Source organism: Thalassophryne amazonica, chromosome 7, assembly GCF_902500255.1.
Source record: "Thalassophryne amazonica chromosome 7, fThaAma1.1, whole genome shotgun sequence".
Taxonomy (NCBI): domain Eukaryota; kingdom Metazoa; phylum Chordata; class Actinopteri; order Batrachoidiformes; family Batrachoididae; genus Thalassophryne; species Thalassophryne amazonica.
In genome coordinates, this window is record NC_047109.1 from 732,372 (window position 1) to 755,381 (window position 23,010).

At 41.2% G+C, this 23,010-nt stretch overlaps 1 protein-coding gene across 1 annotated transcript in view; it reads left to right on the forward strand.

The window, feature by feature from the left end:
- The window catches only part of LOC117513538 (collagen alpha-6(VI) chain-like), a 276,666-nt gene that overhangs the window by 53,518 nt on the left and 200,138 nt on the right, over positions 1-23,010 (forward strand). Inside the window, 4 exon segments of the mRNA XM_034173701.1 lie at positions 108-122; positions 125-727; positions 830-1,390; positions 20,892-21,443. Of these exon segments, the coding sequence (XP_034029592.1) occupies positions 108-122; positions 125-727; positions 830-1,390; positions 20,892-21,443 (1,731 nt within the window).

A 23,010-nucleotide genomic window follows, 5' to 3' on the forward strand; every position in this document is an offset into this window, starting at 1 on the left:
AGGAGTCAAACAGGAGTCAAATTCCTTGTATTCTTTGAGGATACTTAGTGAATAAAGGCTATTTTGATTCAGATTATTGTTTTCTGTCCATGCACTTCCTTTCACAGACTGTAAGCAGCCAAATTTGCAGACATCGTGTTCATTGTGGATGAGTCGGGAAGCATCGGAACCGCCAGCTTCCAGCTGATACGCACCTTCTTGCACTCACTTGTCAATGGCCTGGAAGTGAGTCCAAATAGAGTCCGAATGGGTATCGTGACTTACAGTGACAGGCCCACAGCTCAGGTCTACCTCAACACCTTCAAAGACAAGGACGAAATACTGCAGTTTGTCAAGATCCTGCCTTACCGTGGAGGTGGAAGGAACACCGGAGCTGCCCTGAAGTTTACAAAGGAGAAGGTTTTCATTAATGAAAGAGGAAGCAGACAAAATAAAGGAGTACAGCAGGTGGCAGTGGTGATCACAGATGGTAAATCCCAAGATAATGTGACACAGGCAGCAGCTGACCTTCGTAGAGATGGTATCACAGTTTATGCATTAGGAATTAAAGATTCCAACAGGGAGGAGCTACTGGAAATAGCATCTTATCCCCACAGTAAGCATCTGTTTATTGTGCAAAGTTTTACTGACCTGAAACCCCTGGAGCAGATCCTACAGAAAACCATGTGCCATAACATCTTTCGCCAAGCTACCACAATGAGCACAAGAACAACGAACATCAAAAAAGGTGATGTTCTTTCATTTATCTAATTTCTTTTCTTTTTTTTTTACTCCAATATCAACCATAGCTCTGATGTGTGAAGTTTATATACTTGTTCTTCTCTTCCAGGTTGTGTCCATACAGATGAAGCCGACATTTTCTTCTTGATTGACCACTCAGGAAGTATTTACCCAAGCGATTTCCAAGACATGAAGAAGTTCATCACTGAGTTTCTCCATACCTTCCGCATTAGTCCACAACATGTACGTGTGGGGGTTGTAAAATATGCTGATTCACCAACCTTGGAATTTGATCTAACAGCTTATACAGAAGCTAAGACGCTGGAGAAGGCTGTAGAGAACATTAAGCAAATTGGAGGTGGGACGGAGACAGGAAGGGCACTGTCCTTTATGGGGCCCCGATTTGACCAAGGAAGAGTCACTCGTGGACACAAAGTGACAGAATACCTCATTGTTATTACTGATGGGAAATCCACAGATGACGTCAAGGCACCTGCAGCAAAGTTGAGGGCGCAGGACGTCATCGTCTATGCAGTTGGAGTGAAAAATGCAGATCAAACTCAGCTGGAAGAAATTGCCGGCGAACACAAGAGGACGTTTTTTGTCAACAATTTTGATGCTTTAAAGCCCATTAAAGATGACATCATTACAGACATCTGTTCTCCAGATGGTGAGGAAAACTATACTCGAGTTCTACATGCATGTGTAGCACATTCTATGTGGTTATTCACAACTACGAGGTCTGTTAGAAAAGAAACTGACCTTTTTATTTTTTTCAAAAACTATATGGATTTGAATCACGTGTGATTGCGTCAGACAAGCTTGAACCCTCGTGCGCATGCGTGAGTTTTTTCACGCCTGTCGGTTGCGTCATTCGCCTGTGGGCAGGCTTTGAGTGAGCACTGGTCCACCCCCCTCATTGGAATTCCTTTGTCTGACGTCTTCCTGAGAGACTGGCGCTTTGCTTGATCAAAATTTTTTGATCAAGTGTTTTGCTGTGGTGCCGCGCGATGAGCCGTTGGAAGCATTACAGGACAAGTTTGAACATGCCCAGCTGTTAAACAATTTCTCGGATACTCACTCGACTGAAAGCCATCGAAAACCACCTGAATCTTACAAATGGTTATCAACACGGAGGTGTTTTGCTGTGGCGCTGCGCCATGAGCCGCTGGGTGCCGACGCCCGAATCCGTCCGCACATCTTTCATTACAAAATCTCCTTTAACAGTGGAATGTCCGGATAAACTGCTGATCCCGACCTCTTCTGAAACTTCTCTGTTCTCTCACGACATCCTGGGTCAACAGAGGCTTAAATTTGGAAGTTTTCAGCTCAAAACAGGTTGATGATGGCGGCTCGGGGTGAGGCGCGCCGTCCAGCGCCGTGGGCTGTCCTTAAAGCGATAGTAACACTCCTTAATCTCTCATCAGCCGTTAAAATGTTCACCGAAAACCATCTGAATTTCTCGAATGGTGTCCACTTGGATGTGCCTTACAGTTCCTGAAAAAATTTTGATCAAGCAAAGCGTCAGTCTCTCAGGAAGAAGTCAGACAAAGGAATTCCGACGAGGGGGGTGGACCAGTGCTCACTCAAAGCCTGCCCACAGGTGAATGATGCAACCGACAGGCGTGAAAAAACTCACGCATGCGCATGAGGGTTCAAGCTTGTCTGACGCAATCACACGTGATTCAAATCCATATAGTTTTTGAAAAAATAAAAAGGTCGGTTTCTTTTCTAATAGACCTCATATAAGTGTTCTGTGGTGATGTCAATATTTTTGGCATTAAACCAATGAGCCTCTTCTTATTTGAGTTTACTTTTGACAGTCTTATTAGCCAATTGTTTATCTCACTGAAAAATGATGCTACTAGGCATAACCTAGCCTATTATTACTCCCACATGGGGAAAGCTGCAGTGTTAATGCAGCAGTGACAATAGCATTGGGCAACAGAAGAGTAACATGTGAATGTGGGCAAAGTGTACAAGTAGAAGGCAAACACAAATACATGAACATAAGGCATGACAAATTAAGGGAGTGGACAAACAAAGAAATGCTACGAATGTAAGTGAGACACAAATACACTATATGCTGTGGGTAGGGTGAGTTCAGTGTGAATTGTGTTGGCTGGGAAGTACAAAATCACTTTTAGAAATGACAGAACACTTTTACAAGAAGCCCTGAAACAAATTTGCAAGTGACAGATTCTGAAGGAAAGGGAATGTACCAAATGCCAAACGTGACGGAAGGGGAATGTACCAAATGCCAAACATGACGGGAGGGGAATGTGCCAAATGCTAAACATGATGGAAGGGGAATGTGCCAAATGCCAAACGTGATGGAAAGGGGATGTGCCAAATGTGGCGGAAGGGAATGTCTATCATTTGGTACATTCTCCTTCCATCAGAATCTGTCATTTGTAAACTTGTAAGTAAAAGCATTCTGCCATTTGTAAATTGTTTCGGAACTTGTAAAAGTGTTCTGCCGTTTGTAAAAATGTTTTGATGTGCACTTCCCAGCCACCATAGTGAATACAGTATGAGAGTTAAACAGATTTAACAAAGTACTGCACAGTTTGTTGACCTGAGATATACATGGGTGCATATATACAATTACTGGAACAATACAGATGTCATGGGACCATCTGTTATGGGGTTTTTGGGTTTTGTTTAGGTCTGTTCCCTTTTCCCGTACATGTGCCCCTGCTCTCTTTTCTGCTCTTTGTGTACCCTTACCCATCTCGGTCCTTCGTCTCCTTATTTGGTGCTCTGGTTGGGTCTCCGTTTCTTCCTTTTTCACGTGTGATTATTGTTCTTCGGCTGGTTGTGAGGTACATTTCTGGTTTAGTCACTTTCCCTTGTGGTCTGTTTGGTTATAGTCTCGTGTCTTTTGGTCTCTGAGTTTATGTCTTTATTAGCAGCTTATCAAGTGTCACTTGGTATTTGCAGTTTCATACTCAGGTGTTTTCTGGACATGAAATATGGTCAAGTATTGTATTTCTGTTCAGGTGGAAGTCTGTTCTCTGCTGCCCCCTTGTGTTTTGTTTTATTATCTCGTGTTCCGGTCACCCTGGATTGTGGAAGTCTATTCTCTGTAGCCCCCTTGTGTTCCTGTTTTGTTAGTACATGTTCTTACCATCTAATCACTACACCCATGTCTAATTATTCTAGCTGGGTATTTAAGGTCACACTTTTTTGTTAATCTTCACAGGTCCATTGTTGTTTGAACTTCCCTTGTGCTGTTGGTATGCAGATATCCTATGTTACAGATTGTTGGAATTCTTTATGCTTCTTGTTAGTTCATGTGTTCAGTTAATTCCCAGGGGCTTGAAGTATTTCAGTCTTTTTGTTTGCACTCCCTGTTTTACTGGTTTTTGCTCCTCGGCTGGTGTTCAGGGTTAGTTTGTATTTTTGTTGAAACCTTCCCCACAGCTGTTGTATTTTGGATACCATATCCTGAATTGGATTAAGACTGTATTTTTGCTGAACCATTTCCCACACCTGTTTTTGTGTCATTGACTATACATTAAACTTTGGCTTCTTTTGCAACTCATCTTTGTCTTGGTTGTTCTGCATATTGGGGTTCCACTTTTGATTAGTTCCTGGCTCCAAATCCTAACAGAATGGACTCACCAAAATAGAACCCAGCAGGAGGAAGCAGCTTGGACCTTCCCAAACTGAAGCCCATTATTTCTAAACCTAATTTCTTGTTTAATTGTTATTACTGCTGTAACACCCTGAGCAAGCTATCTGACTTTGAGTTTGGCAACAAGGAATTTATTCAAAACCCCAAAATGCAGGTCAGTCAAACACAAAACGCGAGTTCCAACAATATAATAATTTATTTACAACAAGAGGTAAACTAATCACAAAATCTAAGTAAGAAAAGTCTTGAACAAAAATACAACTCAGCACCCACTCTGGGTAAGGGAATTCAAAAATGCAAAAACAGGAATGGGAGGAAGATACAACAAAAACACAGTTTTAGCCTTTAACTCGAAGTGAGACGAAGTTCAACAAAAATACAATGTTCAACAAAAATACAATGCAACCTACACAGTGGGTGAAGGAATCCAAAAATGCAAGAAAAAAAGTGAGGGGAAGATACAATAAAAATACTGTTTTAACCTTTTACTCTAAGTGAGGTGAATCCAGGACATGGGAAGCAAAGTAAACTCAGGCAGTCAATACAAAAATTGCAAAAGTAAAAAACAGCTTCAATCCAAAAGAGTACAAAGATAACCACACTGGTTACTTACATCAATTGGAATATTGGGTAACACAGGTGACTGGAAATGCATGATGCAGAAACAAATGACAATGGACCCCTAAGGACAAACACAAGCGTGACAACCTAAATACATCCTGAACCGATTAAACAAGTGTGTACTTAGACGGCAAATGTGTATTAACTAACAGGGAACACCAGAGACCAACAGAGAGCAAGCTTTCACAAACAGGGTGACAGGAACCTAGTATAATAAAACTAAACACAAGGGGGTGAAAGATGCCAGACTTCTACGTAGAAAGAAATACAACATTTGATCTTAATTCAAATAAAGAAATGACAAATGATAAGTAACACCAACTAAGAACCATGACAAAATACTAATAATCAAGAATTAACACACAAACTCCAAAAGGGAAACCAATAGCACACTAGAACTTAAACACACCAAGAAATTAATACAAAGAGATATACAAGAGGTGAAGAGCAGGAAACAGGAGGGGAACTTCAGGAAGTACGATGGTGGCTGGGAGAATCAATAATTAAAACCACACATTAAACTTGGGAGAAGGTGCAACAGGAAGACACAAGACTGACAGCACACATCACTAACTTTAGACAGAAACATGACAGGTGACACAGACAACTAGCAGACAGAGAAGCTAGCCTCCACACAGGGGAGAGAGAGTGGGAGAGATGCTAAACATTCACAAACCAGAAGACAAGACAGGTGAGCACAGAAATGAAAAGACATGGGGACACATGAACACCATACTCAACATAACCGACCAGAAGAGGAACCTAACAGTTGACATCCTCCACAGTGGACACCGAAAACATCTCGGTGACCTCCCCCGCTATGCTGATGTCATCCAGTGTGGGAACTGCTGGCCCCACATTCTTTGCTGGAGCCACACTCCAGCCTGTAAGAGACAGTACAGCCATTAACGAGTCTCCCCTCCTTCCCTGGAGCCGAGAGGCAGCCCTGTACTGAAGCCCAGAGGCTCTACTGGGACTGTTCCCGTTGCAGTCGCCGACAGGTAGATGAAGGTCCCAATGCCATCCTCCAGGTCAGGCAACACCTCCGGCATTGGAGCCAGCTGGTCCATGGAGATGTCTGCAGGAATGACACAGACCGCCTTTGCCACTCCCTCTAGTATGAGGCTAGATCTGCTCTCTGCACTGCAAGATAAGACAGAAACCTTATGTGACCCACACCCACCCCAGCTCCTGAAGTCTCCTACAATCCTCCTGGAACCCCGGCGTTTCCTCCTTTCCCAGCCCAACTTGGTATCTCTGGTCATTGAAGGCGGTGACTGTGGAGGACTGGCTGATGTGGCAGGTGTGTTGGATTGCAAGACTCTGTTGGCAGTGATGGGGTTGAACTTCCAAAGCTCAGATCAGAGGCCGGAATGCTGGATTGAGGCCTGTTCGGTGGAAGGGCAAAGACTGAGGGCAGAGTATTTAGGGTGTGCGTGAGGGCAGAAGAAACTATCTGTTTGGAAACTGGTTCATCAAAAAAGGTTGGAGACTGCAGTTGTGACTGCATTTGTCAATTGTGGAGATGAGGGAATGCAGAGCAATATTCGATTCAGACTGAGTTTGCACAAATGTCAGAAAAGTGGATTCTGAGTGGATTCAATAAATGAGTGCAGACCTGCAGTATCCAGAATGGAGGGCGTGTCGGCAGACAGAGTAGACGTAGCTGGGGTGGAAGGCAGGTGACACATGAACAACATACTCAACAAAGCAGACCAGAACAGGAACCTAACACTTTGTGGATCAAGGGTTGGGATTTAGGGGTGGGTAATAGGTGGAGTGTGGACTTATTCCAGATTTTTTTTGTTTGTAGAGACTTTGTTTGAGAAGGGGAGGCTTCCCGATTGGGCGAGGAGCCAGAGGAATATTTATCAGCTCAAGAATTAGAATAACATGGCTCAAACACTCAGCCATGTACTCCCTCCCTACGATGCCCCTCACAACTACCTCCACATCCAAGATCAGTCTAATGGCAGACCGGTGGGTCGACAGCAACACCCCAGGACCTTCAGTGCAGTATAGACCTCAACATCTCCATTGTCCAACCTTCATTCTGGCCATGCCTACTCCTTCCCCCGACACCCCGCCATTTGGAATTAGCTGAATCTGCACACCTTAGTTAATTCCATTCAGGATTTCCTGTCCTTCGTCCAGTATTTGTCTGAGTCTAATACTCCTGTGTTCTCTCACAGTCACAATTAATAAACTGTTAAATAATTGCACTCGCCAGCCATTCTTGAAATCTGGTCTCCAGACAGATTGTTCTCTCAGCTCTCACACACTCCCTCAACAGTCTGTGCACGGCCATTGCCCTTCCTCCAGACAGTCCTCAGCCCAGCGCTCCTGCTCCTGGACCAGGCTCCGGGAGTTTAGATGATTCTTCATAGCCAGTGGAACCAGTGAGTTCTCCTCGGTCACCACACTTGCCAGGTACCTCCTATGGCAAGAGCAGAGCCTGGAAAAGGAAGGGCAAACACCAGTCCACATCAGATAAGGAGGCTTATCGACAGGTTAGGGAGCCTGCACCTCTTCCCACCATGCCGGCTATGCAGCGCACACAGGAGAAGGCCAGTTCTCCTGCAGAGCTGTCTCCAGGCTCTAGGGTGGAGGAACCCCGTAATGGCTGTGATTTATGGCAAATGTCTGTCAGTGAGTCCAGCAGCTCCGTCAAGGAAGCGGGGAACACCCACGCAGGCTCAATCACCGAGGGGAATTCTGTTCCAGCCCCTGATGCCGTCATGGAGGAGCAAGCCACCTCCTCTCCAGTTTGCTTCATTGATCCTGCTGTTAACTTTATCACCACAGACCATCAAGCCCTCATGTCTGAGACAGTCTGTTTTGAAAAGACAGGCATTGTATCCTTAAAACAAGAGTATGGTGATCATGTTGTGACTGGTGAAAGTGACCTAATCGGTTCTAGTGACAATAAGGAGGAAAATGGTGCAATCATTTTGAATCCTGTTTCCTGCAGACCTGGATTCATGCTCAGACAGATAGGTCTGACACTTCTCAGGATCCAGATCATACTCACCCCAATTTCAGTCAAAATATTGATTCTTACGACAATAGAGAGCCAAATGTATCTATTCACTTCGAACAAAGTAGCTTACATACACTGAATGAATTTGAATGAATGATTGAATGTTTTTCTTTGAAAAGGACAGTGGTGGGCACAGTTCAGCTAATCTAATAACAGATAATCATCGAGGCTAATGTTTTTGCTAGCGGATTACCTTATCAGATAAGTTTTAAAAACATCATTGGACCAATTATCTTCTGATAAATTTAGTTCCGATAAATTTCAGTCCGCCAATTTTTTTTTTTTTTTTGCTGGTAAAGTGAGCAAAGTGTAGCAGTCAAAAATGTTTGTAAACCCTAAAATTAAACATTTTAGGCCATCTGTTGTGTGTTTGTGGCAGACTGGCTGCCTGTCGCTTGCTGATGACATCATCATTAAGTGCAAAACGTGATTGGCTGGTCGACGCCGGGAGTATTGCAGGTAGTGTAGTCCAGGTTCACTTTGGACATTACAGTGAGTGTTATTGTACACTCGACACAATAACGGACTAATTTTAACATTATTTTTTTTTATTTCTTTGTGGCTGACAGTATAACTTAATTGCCAAGACTTGGTGGGGGAGAAGAGCTCTCATGGCGCAGCTGTGTACAGAGGGACTTTTCTTCACTGTTTAGCCACTGTTTTGGATTTTAAAAAAGGACACTTTATTCATTAAATATTCTGTACATGTTTGTCCATCAGAGTCCCAATTCCACCGGAGGCCAACAGATGCCCCCGGACAAATTACTTTAATTTGTTGCTAATCTGTTTACTCAATCCGTCATTGTGCGACAACACCTTTAGAACTTAAATCCATTCATTTCCTGTCTAGTAAATTTATTGCAACAAGCAGATTAAAGTGCCCCCCAACCAGGCACTGTATCTCACTGTATTCAACTCAGAAAGGTCCTCTAGGAATATTTAGATGATCATATATGAAACATGATGACGTACTCTGAATAGAGCTGCTGCTTCTTCACATCGAAAGGAGGCAGCAGAGGTGGCTTGGGCATCTGGTGAGGATGCCCCCTGGTCGTCTCCCTGGGGAGGTTCTCTAGACATGTTCTCCTCAAAGCATATTGACGGAAAGTTGACTGAAAGAGAAAAGAGTGGTCAGAAAAGATGCACAAGCCACAGTGATGACCGCAGCCATGAGAAGACTGTCAAGCAAAGCAGATACAAGAACTTGGGAGGGGGGGGGATTCACAAAGAGTGGACTGAGACTGAAGTCAGTGCATCAAGAGCCACCACACTCAAGATGTGTCCAGAAAATGGACTACAAGTGTCACATTCCAGCTGTCAAACCACCCCTGAACCAGAGACTAAGTCTTACCTGGACTAAGGAGAAAATGAACTGGTCCATAGCTCATGGGTCCAAAGTCCTCTTTTCCCAGAGTCTAGAGAAGGAGTGGGCAGACACAGAATCCAGACTGCTTGACGTCCAGTGTCAATTTTGTATAGTCAGTGATGATTCAGGGCACCATGTCAGCTGCTGGTGTTGGCCCATTGTGTTTGATCAAGTCCAAAGTCAATGCTAATGTCCTTTCCCAGAAAGACTTGGCACCTATACACAGTGCCTTTTTGAACTCAAATGCAAGTTGGAAAACATCTCGGAGCAAATATCTGGCTTGCAAAGGAAGATGTTGGAGACCAGGCAATATTCAAAAATTGGATTTTGACGGTCAGAGGAGTCGCAAAGAGAATTTCTGTGTCTCTCTCTGCCTAACTATAAACATGGCAGCCTCTTCAGCTACCAAAGGTCAAAACAGCCCGCTTGTTTTTCTTCCAAAAGGATTTCAATGGCCTCGGTGAAGCATTCGGCTCCCCTCTTATCTTATCTGCCCTCCCTTAGAGCCTGTTGTTGTCAAGGCAAGTCCAGACTTTCTGCTACACATGGACAGAGACTGATGCACGCACGATCTTCAGAAATATTGTAATATTTTGAGCTACACATTTTACTTTTTTTTTTAGCTGTAGGCCATAATTACACTGGTAAAAAATAAATAAATAAATGAATAAAAATTCTTGCTGTTGTGTCACAGATGTTCTAATATTGCCAAAGGAAGCTGACAAGTATGCACAGGAACACGACAAACTTTATTACAACAGCTTAAACCACGGACAGGTCTCCATAATCGATTTCTATTTAATCCACTAGATGGCGGCCTGTGAGCTGTTGCCAGGCAGCCTCCATCTTGCTTAGCGTTATTCCGTGTTGTCAGGTTTTTGATTAAATAGAAATTGATGATGCGCTGACTTAATCTTGGGTTAAAGTGATCAGAAAATGCTGTTTTGTGCAGCGTTCAAGTACAAGTACAGTACAAGCTGACAAATGAGTATCAGCTGGTTAAATAAAAGTTAAATAAATAAATAATAACAAATTGTGATGTGAGCTTACATGTGTATTATATATAATACAAATGATGTGAGGAAATGACTGAAATTGCTGAATACAGGTTAGAAAATGATTTTTTTGTTGTTGTTGTTGATCTGTATTCTGTAATGACTTCAGCTTTACTGCCTGAATGTTTTGTCGCGATAAATATCGCACCATTTGTTTAGCGATTCAGTTAGACGTCTTAATTTATCCTTTTTTAATTATTACTTTCAACCCTGATTATTTCTGATCTTTAACTTCATAATGAAATTAATTAAGGATCAGACTAATATCTGGTGTTGTGCGGACACAGTGTGTTTGACAGACTGATGGTGTTATTTTCTATTTGGACTAGGAGCAACAAATACATTCAAGTCGAATATGTAAATCTGACCCTCTTCTGGATTTGTTTTGACAAATATTGACTGAATAAATGTGGGACTGAGGTTGAATAAATGTAACAGCACAGTAACAGCATGGATTGATTTCTGTTCATGTCTGGTTGTTTGACGCTAACCAAGATGGCGGCGCTCTGGCAACAGCCAGCGAAAGAGCAGATCATCCTCCATCTAGTGAGTAAATAGAAATCGATGGTCTCCATTCACTGCAACCCTACTTCTGCACTTGGCTGTCCACAGTCACAGCCTTTTATAGCATAGTTTATATTATAGTAGTGCAGGTAATCACGGTTACTGCACCCATGGAACTTTCAGCCCAGTCTCATGTTTTTTTTTTTCATGCTCTCGTGACGAAATGAGTCAAATTTTTGTGACAGAGCTTTTTTAACTCACTATTCCTAACCCACTATTCCTAACCTAATGAGAATGAATTTGTGATGAAAATTAGGCACTTTTTGTCACAATATCACAAACCAATATATTAATGTATATTTCATGCTGCTGAAGCACGACTTGCTGATACCACAGTCCTCCCTGTAGACTTTAACTGCACATGTCTTTTTTCTATTTACATAATTACAACCCCAATTCCAATGAAGTTGGACGTTGTGTAAAATGTAAATAAAAACAGAATACAATGATTTTCAAATCCTCTTCAACCTATTTTCAATTGAATACACCAGAAAGACAAGATATTTAATGTTCAAACTGATAAACTTTATTGTTTTTGTGCAAATATTTGTTCATTTTGAAATGGATGCCTGCAACATGTTTCAAAAAGCTGGGACAGTGGTATGTTTAACACTGTGTTACATCACCTTTCCTTCTAACAACACTCAATAAGCGTTTGGGAACTGAGGACACTAATTGTTGAAGCTTTGTAGGTGGAATTCTTTCCCATTCTTGCTTGATGTACAACTTCAGTTGTTCAACAGTCCGGGGTCTCCGTTGTCGTATTTTGCGCTTCATAATGTGCCACACATTTTCAATGGGTGACAGGTTTGGACTGCAGGCAGGCCAGTCTAGTACCAGCACTCTTTTACTACGAAGTCACGCTGTTGTAACACGTGCAGAATGTGGCTTGTCATTGTCTTGCTGAAATAAGCAGGGACGTCCCTGAAAAAGACGTTGCTTGGATGGCAGCATGTGTTGCTCCAAAACCTGGATGTACCTTTCAGCATTGATGGTGACATCACAGATGTGTAAGTTGTCCATGCCATGGGCACTAACACACCCCCATACCATCACAGATGCTGGCTTTTGAACTTTGTGCTGGTAACAATCTGGATGGTCTTTTTCCTCTTTTGTCCGGAGAACACGACATTCGTGATTTCCAAAAACAATTTGAAATGTGGACTCATCAGACCACAGCACACATTTCCACTTTGTGTCTGTCCATTTCAAATGAGCTCGGGCCCAGAGAAGGCGGCGGCGTTCCTGGATGTTGTTGATGTTTGGCTTTCACTTTGCATGGTAAAGTTTTAACTTACACTTGTAGATGTAGTGATGATATTGTCACGCCCAGCGGGTGCCAGGCACCCGAAGTGTTTGGACCCAAAATGCAAACTCTCGGACTACTGGATGTAGAAGTACTCATGGTCTTTAATTCAGGCTCTGGTTCGGTACACAGGTGATCAGTCGGCGAGGCAGAAGCACAAACAGGGTCAGGCAAAAACGTAGTCATGGGCAAGCAGGGTTCAAAGGCACGAGCAGACACAGACATCATGGGCAAGGCAAAATTCGCAGTCAAAAAACACAAGGCAGGATCTGGATACACGGCAAAAACAGGACTAGACAAAGCGCTGGTGAGTGTACAAAGACAACAAACGAGCAAGGGTGTGGTGGCTGGGTGGAAATTAAATAAGACAGGAGTTAACTAGGTGCACGTGAGGAACAATCAAGAAGGGGGCGTGGCTAGTGAACAAAGATACTTCATAGTGCAAGACAGTGAGGGAGGACAACACAAGGTGGAGTGAAGAAAAGACAAAGATATGTGAACAGGTGCACAGAGCGTGAGTGAAAGAAGACAAAGCAGACAGAGTTAAAGTGAGAGAAAAACATGACAGGTGCAGGATGTGAACATAAATAACTGGGATTGAGACAAGGACATGAAAGCAGGTGCAGGATATGAAGTGGGAACAAGAGGCAAAAACAAAACTGAGCTACAACTGAATCATATTTCCGTGAACAGGAATCAGACATGAACAAGAGACTAGACTAAAGATGAACTGGCGAGACAGACTTAATCAAGACAGAAAAGCAGACTGGAGATAAACTAGATAAAACTGCTCAGAGAATAATAAGAAATTAAACACCATGACAGAACTAATACTGGAACAGGCAGACATAAACTCTAAGTAGAAAAGAAACAAAACCAGACAAAGTGCAAACAGAAATGAGAACAGCATAAATGAGCAAATGATAACTAAATGATCAACTATGAAAACACAGATTAATAGAAAGGAATTGAGACATGATCTGAATATAAATGTAAGGAAAGTGACAAAGCAAAATTAGAACATAGAATAAACACATGATGAAAGTAAAAAATCAAAACAGAACTGAGAATAACCATATGATGAAAATAATATGACTAGTGAATAGTAACAAGAACAAAGTGACAAGAAAAACATGACCGAATAAATCATGATGAAAATAAATAGTAATAAATCAAAGCTGCAGCAGACGGGAAACCATGAATAGAGGAAAATCAAGGGCTTAGCGCCCTGACCGGGCCCAGTCCCTGACAGAAATGTATTAACTGACAATGGTTTTCTGAAGTGTTCCTGAGCTAATGTGGTAAGATCCTTTACACAATGATGTCGGTTTTTAATGCAGTGCCGCCTGAGGGATCAAAGGTCACGGGCATCCAATGTTGGTTTTCGGCCTTGCTGCTTACATGTAAAAAGTTCTATTATGAACTGTAGAGATGGAATCCCTAAATTCCTTGCAATTGAAGTTGAGAACATTGTTCTTAAACTGTTGGACTATTTTTCATGCAGTTGTTCACAAAGTGGTGATCCTTGCCCCATCTTTGCTTGTGAATGGCTGAGCCTTTTGCGGATGCTCCTTTTATACTCAATCATGACACTCACCTGTTTTCAATTAGGTGTTCTTTGAGCATTCATCAACTTTCCCAGTCTTTTGTTGACCCGTTCCAACTTTTTTGAAATGTGTTGCAGGCATCCATTTCAAAATGAGCAAATACGAGGTCTGTTAGAAAAGTAACGGACCTTTTTATTTTATGCAAAAAATATATGGATTTGATTCATATGTTTTTACGTCAGCCAAGCTTGAACCTTTGTGCGCATACGTGAGTTTTTTCACCCCTGTCGGTTGCGTCATTCGCCTGTGGGCAGGCTTTGAGTGAGCACTGGTCCACCCCCCTCATTGGATTTTTATTGTCAGGGAAATGGCAGAATGATTTGGGCTTTGCTCCATCAGAATTTTTTCAGAAACTGTTAGAGACAGGCAGCTGGAAACCATTCGTAAAATTAATTTGGCTTTCGGTGAAAATTTTTTGGGCTTCACAGAGATTAAGGAGTGTTACTACCGCTTTAAGGACGGCCCACAATGGCGCACGGCGCGCCGCGCTCCGAGCCGCGATCGACAGGCAGAAATGACCATTTCATTTCTAAACGGATGGCTGTGTGGCTCCGGGACCATCGTGTGCAATTTATCTGGTTATCACAAGAGCTGGACATCAGCCATTTTCCGGCAGTTTTCACTTTTAACAAGAGATTTTGTCATGGAAAAATTTTCACCGAAAGCCAAATGAATTTTCCGAATGGATTCCAGCTGCCTGTCTCTAACAGTTTCTGAAAAAATTGTGATAGAGCAAAGCCCAAATCATTCCGCCATTTACCTGACAATAAAAATCCGACGGGGGTGGGGGAAGGGGGGTGGGGGGGTGGGGGGGTGGACCAGTGCTCACTCAAAGCCTGCCCACAGGCGAATGATGCAACCGACAGGCATGAAAAAACTCACGCATGCGCATGAAGGTTCAAGCTTGGCTGACGTAAAAACATATGAATCAAATCCATATATTTTTTGCATAAAATAAAAAGGTCCATTACTTTTCTAACAGACCTAATATTTGCACAAAAACAACAAAGTCTATTACTTTGAACATTAAATATCTTCTTTTTGGTGCAATTGAATATCCTGTTTTTCTTGTTGTTTAATGCTGGTAAATTATACTGTATTTCTTGTCTTTCTGATGCTTGATTCTGTTTTTTTCTCTCTGTTTAAGGTGCAGCTCCATCCAGAGTTGGGTGTGGTATTTGTGCTGGAGGCCCTCCTGTCCTGTGCACCAGCAGCTTTTCCTGTATATTCGTTTTGTGAATTGTTCTGTAAATTGTGTTGGTATCATGGCCCAAGCAGAGGGTCACCCCTTTGAGTCTGGTCTGATTGAGATTTCTTCCTCAGAAGGAGTTTTTCCTTACCACTGTTGCTCTGGGGGTTGGTAAGGTTAGACCTTACTTGTGTGAAGCACCTTGAGGCAACTCTGTTGTGATTTGGTGCTATATAAATGAAAATAAATTTTAAAAAAAAATTGAAATTGAACATAGGTTGAAGAGGATTTTTAAATCATTGTATTCTGTTTTTATTTACATTTTACACAACGTCCCAACTTCATTGCAATTGGGGTTGTACATCTGCAGTTTCTTTTACACCACTTACATTATTTTCAAGTTCAGACACTGTGGAGGTCACACATTTCTTCTTGGATACTTCACACGTTTTGTACCCACAGGATTTTCCACAGGTTGGTCCCTTTTCACCAGAACCTGAGGAACCTCATTCTGAAGACAAATGGTTAACTTTTCACCTGCCATGTCCTTTGACTAATCTCTGAATCTTTCAGTTTATTGTCAAAATCAAAATCAAAATGATCATCATCATTGACAATGTCTGGATTAACACTCTTTTTCTTTTCTTCCAGTAATTGATTCACATGCTGTTTGATACAATTTCCATTTACCGACACCAAATATGTAACAGGACCCAAAACCTGGGTAATTTCATCATTCATCGATTTCTCTCCTCCCCTGTAGTTTTGTACAAGCACTGCCTGTCCCACAGAGAGACTCCTGAGTCGTCCCGTCACATTTGACTGTTTCTGAACCTGTTGATCCTGGATAAATTGAGAGAAATTTCGTTTAAGCAAAGATAACCTGGGGCGGACCTGTCTTTTTGAAAAGAGTTCTGTTAATGAAATTCATGGCAGAAAAGCAGGCGGTCAAGTGTTGAGTCATGCTCAGATCTTCGAGAAACCAGAACTTTTTTTCCAGAACTGAACACGTTTTTCCCGCTCTACTTTTGGCTAATGACTTTTTAAAGATTTGCACCAGTTTCTCTGCCAATCCATCTGAGGCTGGATGGAGTTTTGATGTGCTTCACAGCATTCAGCTTCAGAAATGTCTCAAATTTACTTGCATTGAATTGAGGTCCATTATCAGTTGCCACCTCTTTGGGTAACCCGTAAGCGGAAAAAGATTTCTCAAGACTTTCATTCTTGTGTATGTGGTAGTAATTTGCATAAGGATAATTTCAGCCCATAGGGCATAATTCTAATAAGATAAGGGTAAGTTTTTTTATAAGTTGAGAGCACGTTGAAGCATGTTGAAACACGCTGAAGCTCGTTGATACACGTCCTAATACGTTGAGCTCCTCAAAAAATTTTGGGCATGCTGAAAATTTTCAACGCATGCCAGCTTGTGATTCATACGTCCCGCACATGTAGGACATAAGCTGTAGGTAAGTTATATGATTTTTGGCTCATGTTTCTTATAAATTACTCATAAGTCTAAATACGTCTATTAATACTGACCACTGATTGGCTGAAACCTGCAGTCCTCATGCTGTGGACAGACTGTTTCATTCACACATGGAGTAAATCTGAGCTGTTCATTTCAGTCCAATTCACCATTGCAGACGGACATGAATCCACATAAAAGTCCTGATTTTTGAAAATGAAGTCTGAAAATCCTTTAATTTGTGCCTGGAAATGCAGCATCTTAAAGCAAGTCCCTCAGTATTTTTTCTGCTTCAGGTGTGTTTTTCAGAAGATGGTGTTGCACTCTGATCACACAAAAGCGCTGTGATGATTTAAAATTTTAAAGTGCCGTTGGTGTGGTGTGATCATCAGATGACCTGATCAATCAATCAGTTTTAAAGCATTGTCACTGTCGGTGTGATCATCAGACGACCTGATCGATCAGGTGTGGTCATGCCTCATTAATGCACTGTTTAAACATTTTAAGTGCCATCGCTGTCGGTGATAACCACACTGCAAGATCACACAACACTTCATTCAGATCACACCTGATTGCAGGTGAATGGCGCTTTTAAAGTTTAAATCATCACAGTGTTTTATTATTCAGAAATCTGATCAGAAATCAACAGTGCTTTCAACATTTAAAGAGTCACAGCACTTCATTCATTCACAACAGCATTTACCACAGTCAGTCGACTCATCAGCATTCTGTACACAATGAAAATGGTCCACCAAGATAAAAAAGGAAAAAAAAAAAAAAGTTTAATTACTTGGTTTCTGACACGCAACTGTATAGTACCGACCCGAACCACTGGGTGGAAACAGGGCTGTCGGCAGATGCTGATTATTCATCAAAGTGTGACAGCTGCACTAATTTATTAGATGTATGCCAGCACGTGCCAGCATGTTTAATATGGCCGGCATACGCAGCCTAATTGTCAAGGTGTGACAGGGCCTTTAGACTCTGCAAAATCAATGTGTATTCCCTCCCATGGACCCGAAACCCATTTCCACATGTCCACTGGTGCTGTAGCAGGAATACTACGGTGATGTTTGCAGACATTACACTGATTTGCCTCATTTTCAATGTCTTCATCCAATGAAGGCACCACAATAAGCTCCTAGCCAAGGATTTTATTTTTACCATGCCCCCAGTGGCTGTCATGTACAGTAGTGTTCAGAATAATAGTAGTGCTATGTGATTAAAAAGATTAATCCAGGTTTTGAGTATATTTCTTATTGTTACATGGGAAACAAGTTACCAGTAGATTCAGTAGATTCTCACAAATCCAACAAGACCAAGCATTCATGATATGCACACTCTTAAGGCTATGAAATTGAGCTATTAGTAAAAAAAGTAGAAAAGGGGGTGTTGTGCTGTTGATGCTACAAAATCAAAACTATTATGTTCAAACTGCTTTTTTTAGCAATACTGTGAATCACTAAACTAATATTTAGTTGTATAACCACAGTTTTTCATGATTTCTTCACATCTGTGAGGCATTAATTTTGTTGGTTTGGAACCAAGATTTTGATTGTTTACTAGTGTGCTTGGGGTCATTGTCTTGTTGAAACACAGGGCATGACCTCTTCAGCATAAGGCAACATGACCTCTTCAAGTATTTTGACATATCCAAACTGATCCATGATACCTGGTATGTGATATATAGGCCCAACACCATAGTAGGAGAAACATGCCCATATCATGATGCTTGCACCACCATGTTTCACTGTCTTCACTGTGAACTGTGGCTTGAATTCAGAGTTTGGGGGTCGTCTCACAACTGTCAACATTTAAATATGAGGTCAAGAAAGATGTCTTTATTTTATTTTTTACTAGAAGCACTCAGAGAGTGCAAACCTCTGCCAAGGCCATGGGGTCACTGACATAACCTATCCCATATTACATTACATTACCAATTTGATAATAACATTACATTAAATATATAAAAAAAATACTAAACCACTGTAACAGGTATTACATAAAAATAACAAGGCCATAGGGTCACTGACCCTAAAGAGATTCCCTCCTTGGCACAGTGATCTATTCAACAATTCAGTGTTACAACCAAAACTATGATACATACACTTTTCTTTCCTTTATATTTGACACCTTGACCATGAAAACATTCCACTAGAACTTGGAATCACTTTTATGTCTTTATTAGTTCAAACGTTATTGTATAAAAACGATTTTTCGGTAATGGCGGTTTTCTTGTGGATCTAGCTCCATAACATTTGAAGCTACATCGAATCTGATGACACCTTACTGAATCAGTACAGATTCAGCTACAATTTGGTGTTAGTTGTGCATCTCTAGCTTCATTTGTCACCTCACACTGACACATTTTCTATTTTCCCTATATTTTTACATATTCTGGACCACCAGATCCGGAATCCGGATCCGATCATCACCAAACTTTGTTGTTTGATAGAACATTTGACTATGTTACACCCTAATTTTTTTCAAGCCTTTCTGCCTTGTTTTTGTGGAGTTAGAAAATAGAATGTCAAAATTCCCTCTATCCCGCAATGGTGAAGAATCCTTGATCATGATCCGGATCACCACTAAAATTTAATCACTTGTTCCTCTTGTCATTTCCAACCACTCCACAAAATTACATCAAAATACGTTCAAAACGTTTTGAGTTATCCTGCTGACAGACAGACAAACAAACAAACAAACAAACGTGACCGAAAACATAACCTCCTTGGCAGAGGTAATAAAACAAGTATTTATGTTCATTGAAGTCAAGAAAGGGTGACTATAAAGTGATATTGACAAACCTGGTTATCATTTTGAGATGGGGGGGGGGGGGGGGTGTTGTCAGCAGTTGCTGAAGGCAACTAATAAAGTAACTAGTGATCTAACTTAGTTACTTTTAAAACTGAGTAATCAGTAAAGGAACTAAGTTACTTTTTTAAGGAGTAATCAGTAATTGGATTATTTTTTCAAAGTAACTGTGGCAACACTGGTGCTCACAGACATAAACAAAGTTAGTGATGGACAGTTTCAGTTCAGTTATTGGTGTTGTATATTTTGTAGTGTGGAAGGCCACAGGTTCCATTTCAGTCAGATGTCTGTCAGCGTCATGTTTGTTAAGAAACACGATTAATGTTAAAGGACAATTTGTTGGAGTCAAAAAGTGAAGTTATATGATTTAAGTGAAATGTTTGTAAATAAAAACAAAGCTTGACTTAATTGATTACATCATAATACAAATTATGTTCAAAATAAAAAATAGACTTCTGCCACAATGCATCCAGGACCTCTTTAGAATGAGGGACTCCAATTATAATTTACGAGGAACATTAATTATTATTTCAAAAATCAAAGATTCGAGCTACCGCAAAACGTCATTGTATTTCTGTTAAAGGTGTAAATATTTGGAATAACTGTCCAGTTAACATTAAATCACTTGGTAGTTTGGTTGCTCTTAAAAGGCTCTATAAAAAAACTATTTGATTACTTGCTACAGCATGTTAAATTAGGTTTATTGATTCTGTTTTGTTTTTTGGTGTACTGCTGCTTGCTTCAAATTCATGGATCAATGTATACTTAGTATAGTATTAGTTATGATGAGTATATGTATAATTTTATGTACATGTGTATAATTTTAATTTTGGTTAAAGGGGTAGGCGTTCACAAGCTTTTGCTTCTGCCTACACCCTTTCGCGTGCATGGATGCACTGTGGGATTATTTTCTTTCTTTGTCAGTTTTTTGCTGTTCTGCCCTGTGTGTGCGGAATATATTCATTCATTCATTCATTCAATATCATTTATGACACTGAAGAGGTGTGTGAGACTGCAGCTTTTGCATCAATGCTTGATACAAGAAATATGTTTTCATAGCTCAACAACTTGATGTGATTGACAAAAATTAACAACAGATTTGGATTCAGTGCACCAAAATTACCCACAATCTGTTGAAAAACTCCATGCAAGAAAAATCGTGTTGGTCAAAATTAAAAATTTTTAAAATAAAAACACTGGAAACATTTCATTGTATATGTAATGAGTATAGGATTTTCATTTCATTTCAAATATATCAAAAGAATGAAATGAATGAATTTTTTACAGTATTCTATTTTTTATTACCATTATTATTACAGTCCATTATAGTACGGTCCATGTGCACAGGTTTTTTTTTTTTTTTTTTTATCAATAAATCCATTTGTGTTTTTTGTGGTTTGGTTCCCTTTACGCACAAAGTCCACCACAGTAAGCAATTCTTTAAGACATGAAAACCAAAATCCAGGAACAGCATACCAACATTCTGATGTTACTCTGTCCACAGCGTGCAAGGACATACCAGGAGACCTCGTTTTCTTGATTGACAGCTCTGGGAGCATATATCCAGATGACTATCAGAAAATGAAGGACTTCATGAAATCTGTCATCCAAAAATCTATCATTGGAAAGGATGAGGTGCACGTTGGTGTTTTGCAGTACAGCTCTGTCCAACAAAAAGAGTTCCTCCTCAATCAGTACTACACCAAAGACGCTTTGACAGCAGCCATCGACGGCATGGAGCAGATCGGTGGAGGTACAGACACAGGCAAAGCTATCACAGAAGTCTCGACTTTTTTCGATGCAGCTCGTGGAGGTCGGCCCCACCTGAGGCAGAGGCTGGTGGTGATAACAGATGGTGAGTCTCAAGATGAAGTCAGAGGTCCTGCTGCAGCTCTGAGGGACAAGGGAGTGGTAATCTATGCCATCGGGGTGATGGATGCCAACACGACCCAGCTTCTGGAGATCACCGGTTCACATGACCGGGTCTACACTGAGCGAGACTTTGATGCACTGAAGGAGAGTCATGTGGCCATGGATCTCTGTGATCCAGAAACAGGTGGGTGCACTCTGAGAAGATTCTGCAAGGTAGCTTTTGACAGTAGTATGATGGTTTGGAAAAAGCAGATGTTTCATGTAAGTTTACATGTATATGAATGTTACAGCAGTCTTGTGCTTTCAGTGATGCGTTTGAACTTTTTTTGGAGCAGAATTGACTGTACAGCGTATATAGCATATATCTGTCATAGAGAGAAAACAGAATTTGGTTTTCAGTTTGTTTTTGGATTTCATATGTCATGTTTAACAGAATTAAATTATGGATCGTCCTGGTTGAAGAACACCGAAGGTTTCACAGGAACAAGCATCTTTATTACACCGTGAACAACCAACTGGTTTTACACTCTCTGCCATCTGGCTCATCTCACTCTCTCACACTCTGTCCTCAGGTAGACATCTCTTTACATGATGCATGTGCGCCCTCTGTAGGTGTGAATGGTTCATCACACCTACAGACTATCAACACTAAGTCTGTTTCCAAGCACCACAGTATCCTCTGCCGTAAATATATATACTGCACTATTTTTCTTTTTTTTTTCTTTTTCTTTTCATACATGTGCAGTTCATACATGTTCATACATGTGCACAGCCCTTTCATAAATCAAGCCATTGTGGAGGACTTATGTTCCTTTTTGGACATTCCATCCTTTGTGCTGATGTCTCAGTTTGCATCACTTCTGGAGGAACTTCCACTGTCTCTTCCTGAAACCGTTTCCCAGGTGCTCTCTTTGACTCATTCTGTCCAGTGTCCAGATCATACTGAAAATGATCAACCACATCAGTGACAATGCTTGTTGAATTTACATGCTTTTTCTTGTTTTCCAACAATTGATTCACATGTCTTTTGATACACGTTCCATTCACATAAACTATATATGTCACAGGACCCGGAACTTTTTCCGGGTCCTGAAAGTTTCCCCTTTCACCCATTTTTCTCCTCCCGAGTAGCTTCTGACAAGTACTGCTTGACCTACAGTGAATTTCCCGAGTCTCCCTTTTGCTTTTCCATAGCCTCTGTAGGCCGCTGGCCTCCGCTGTTCTCAATTCCCTCCTTTATCCCGATGATGCAAGCATTGAATCGGCGCTGCCGTCCTTCCAAGTCATCCAGCTTTAGCCGTAGCATAGCAACCCCCGACTTCAGTTGGCTGACATCTCCCTCCATATTTGCTGTTTTATCCGAGTACATGTTCAGACCGTCTTCCAGATCCTTCAACTGGGAATCTATTTTGGCATTTAAATCATGCGTGCATGAGTCTATATGAGACAGTATCTTACTCTCTCTTCTTGCGATAGCTGCCATCACTTCAGATAAGTCCACAGCCTTGTCGCTCAAGGCTCTAGTAGAGCCCGGGGCTTTAGCAGCCTGGTCTTTACCGGATTTATTTTTGTTTATAGCAGCTCCTGATCTGTCATGAATGGCGTGCAAATGCAAGAACCAAGAGGTTTGATGGATCTGTATCTTATGAGTTAGTCAGCTTTCTTTGGGGTTGACCAAAAAAATTTAAATATTTGTTAAAATCTTCGCCCTGGTCAGGAGCACCACCAAAACACGACTCTACATGTTATTG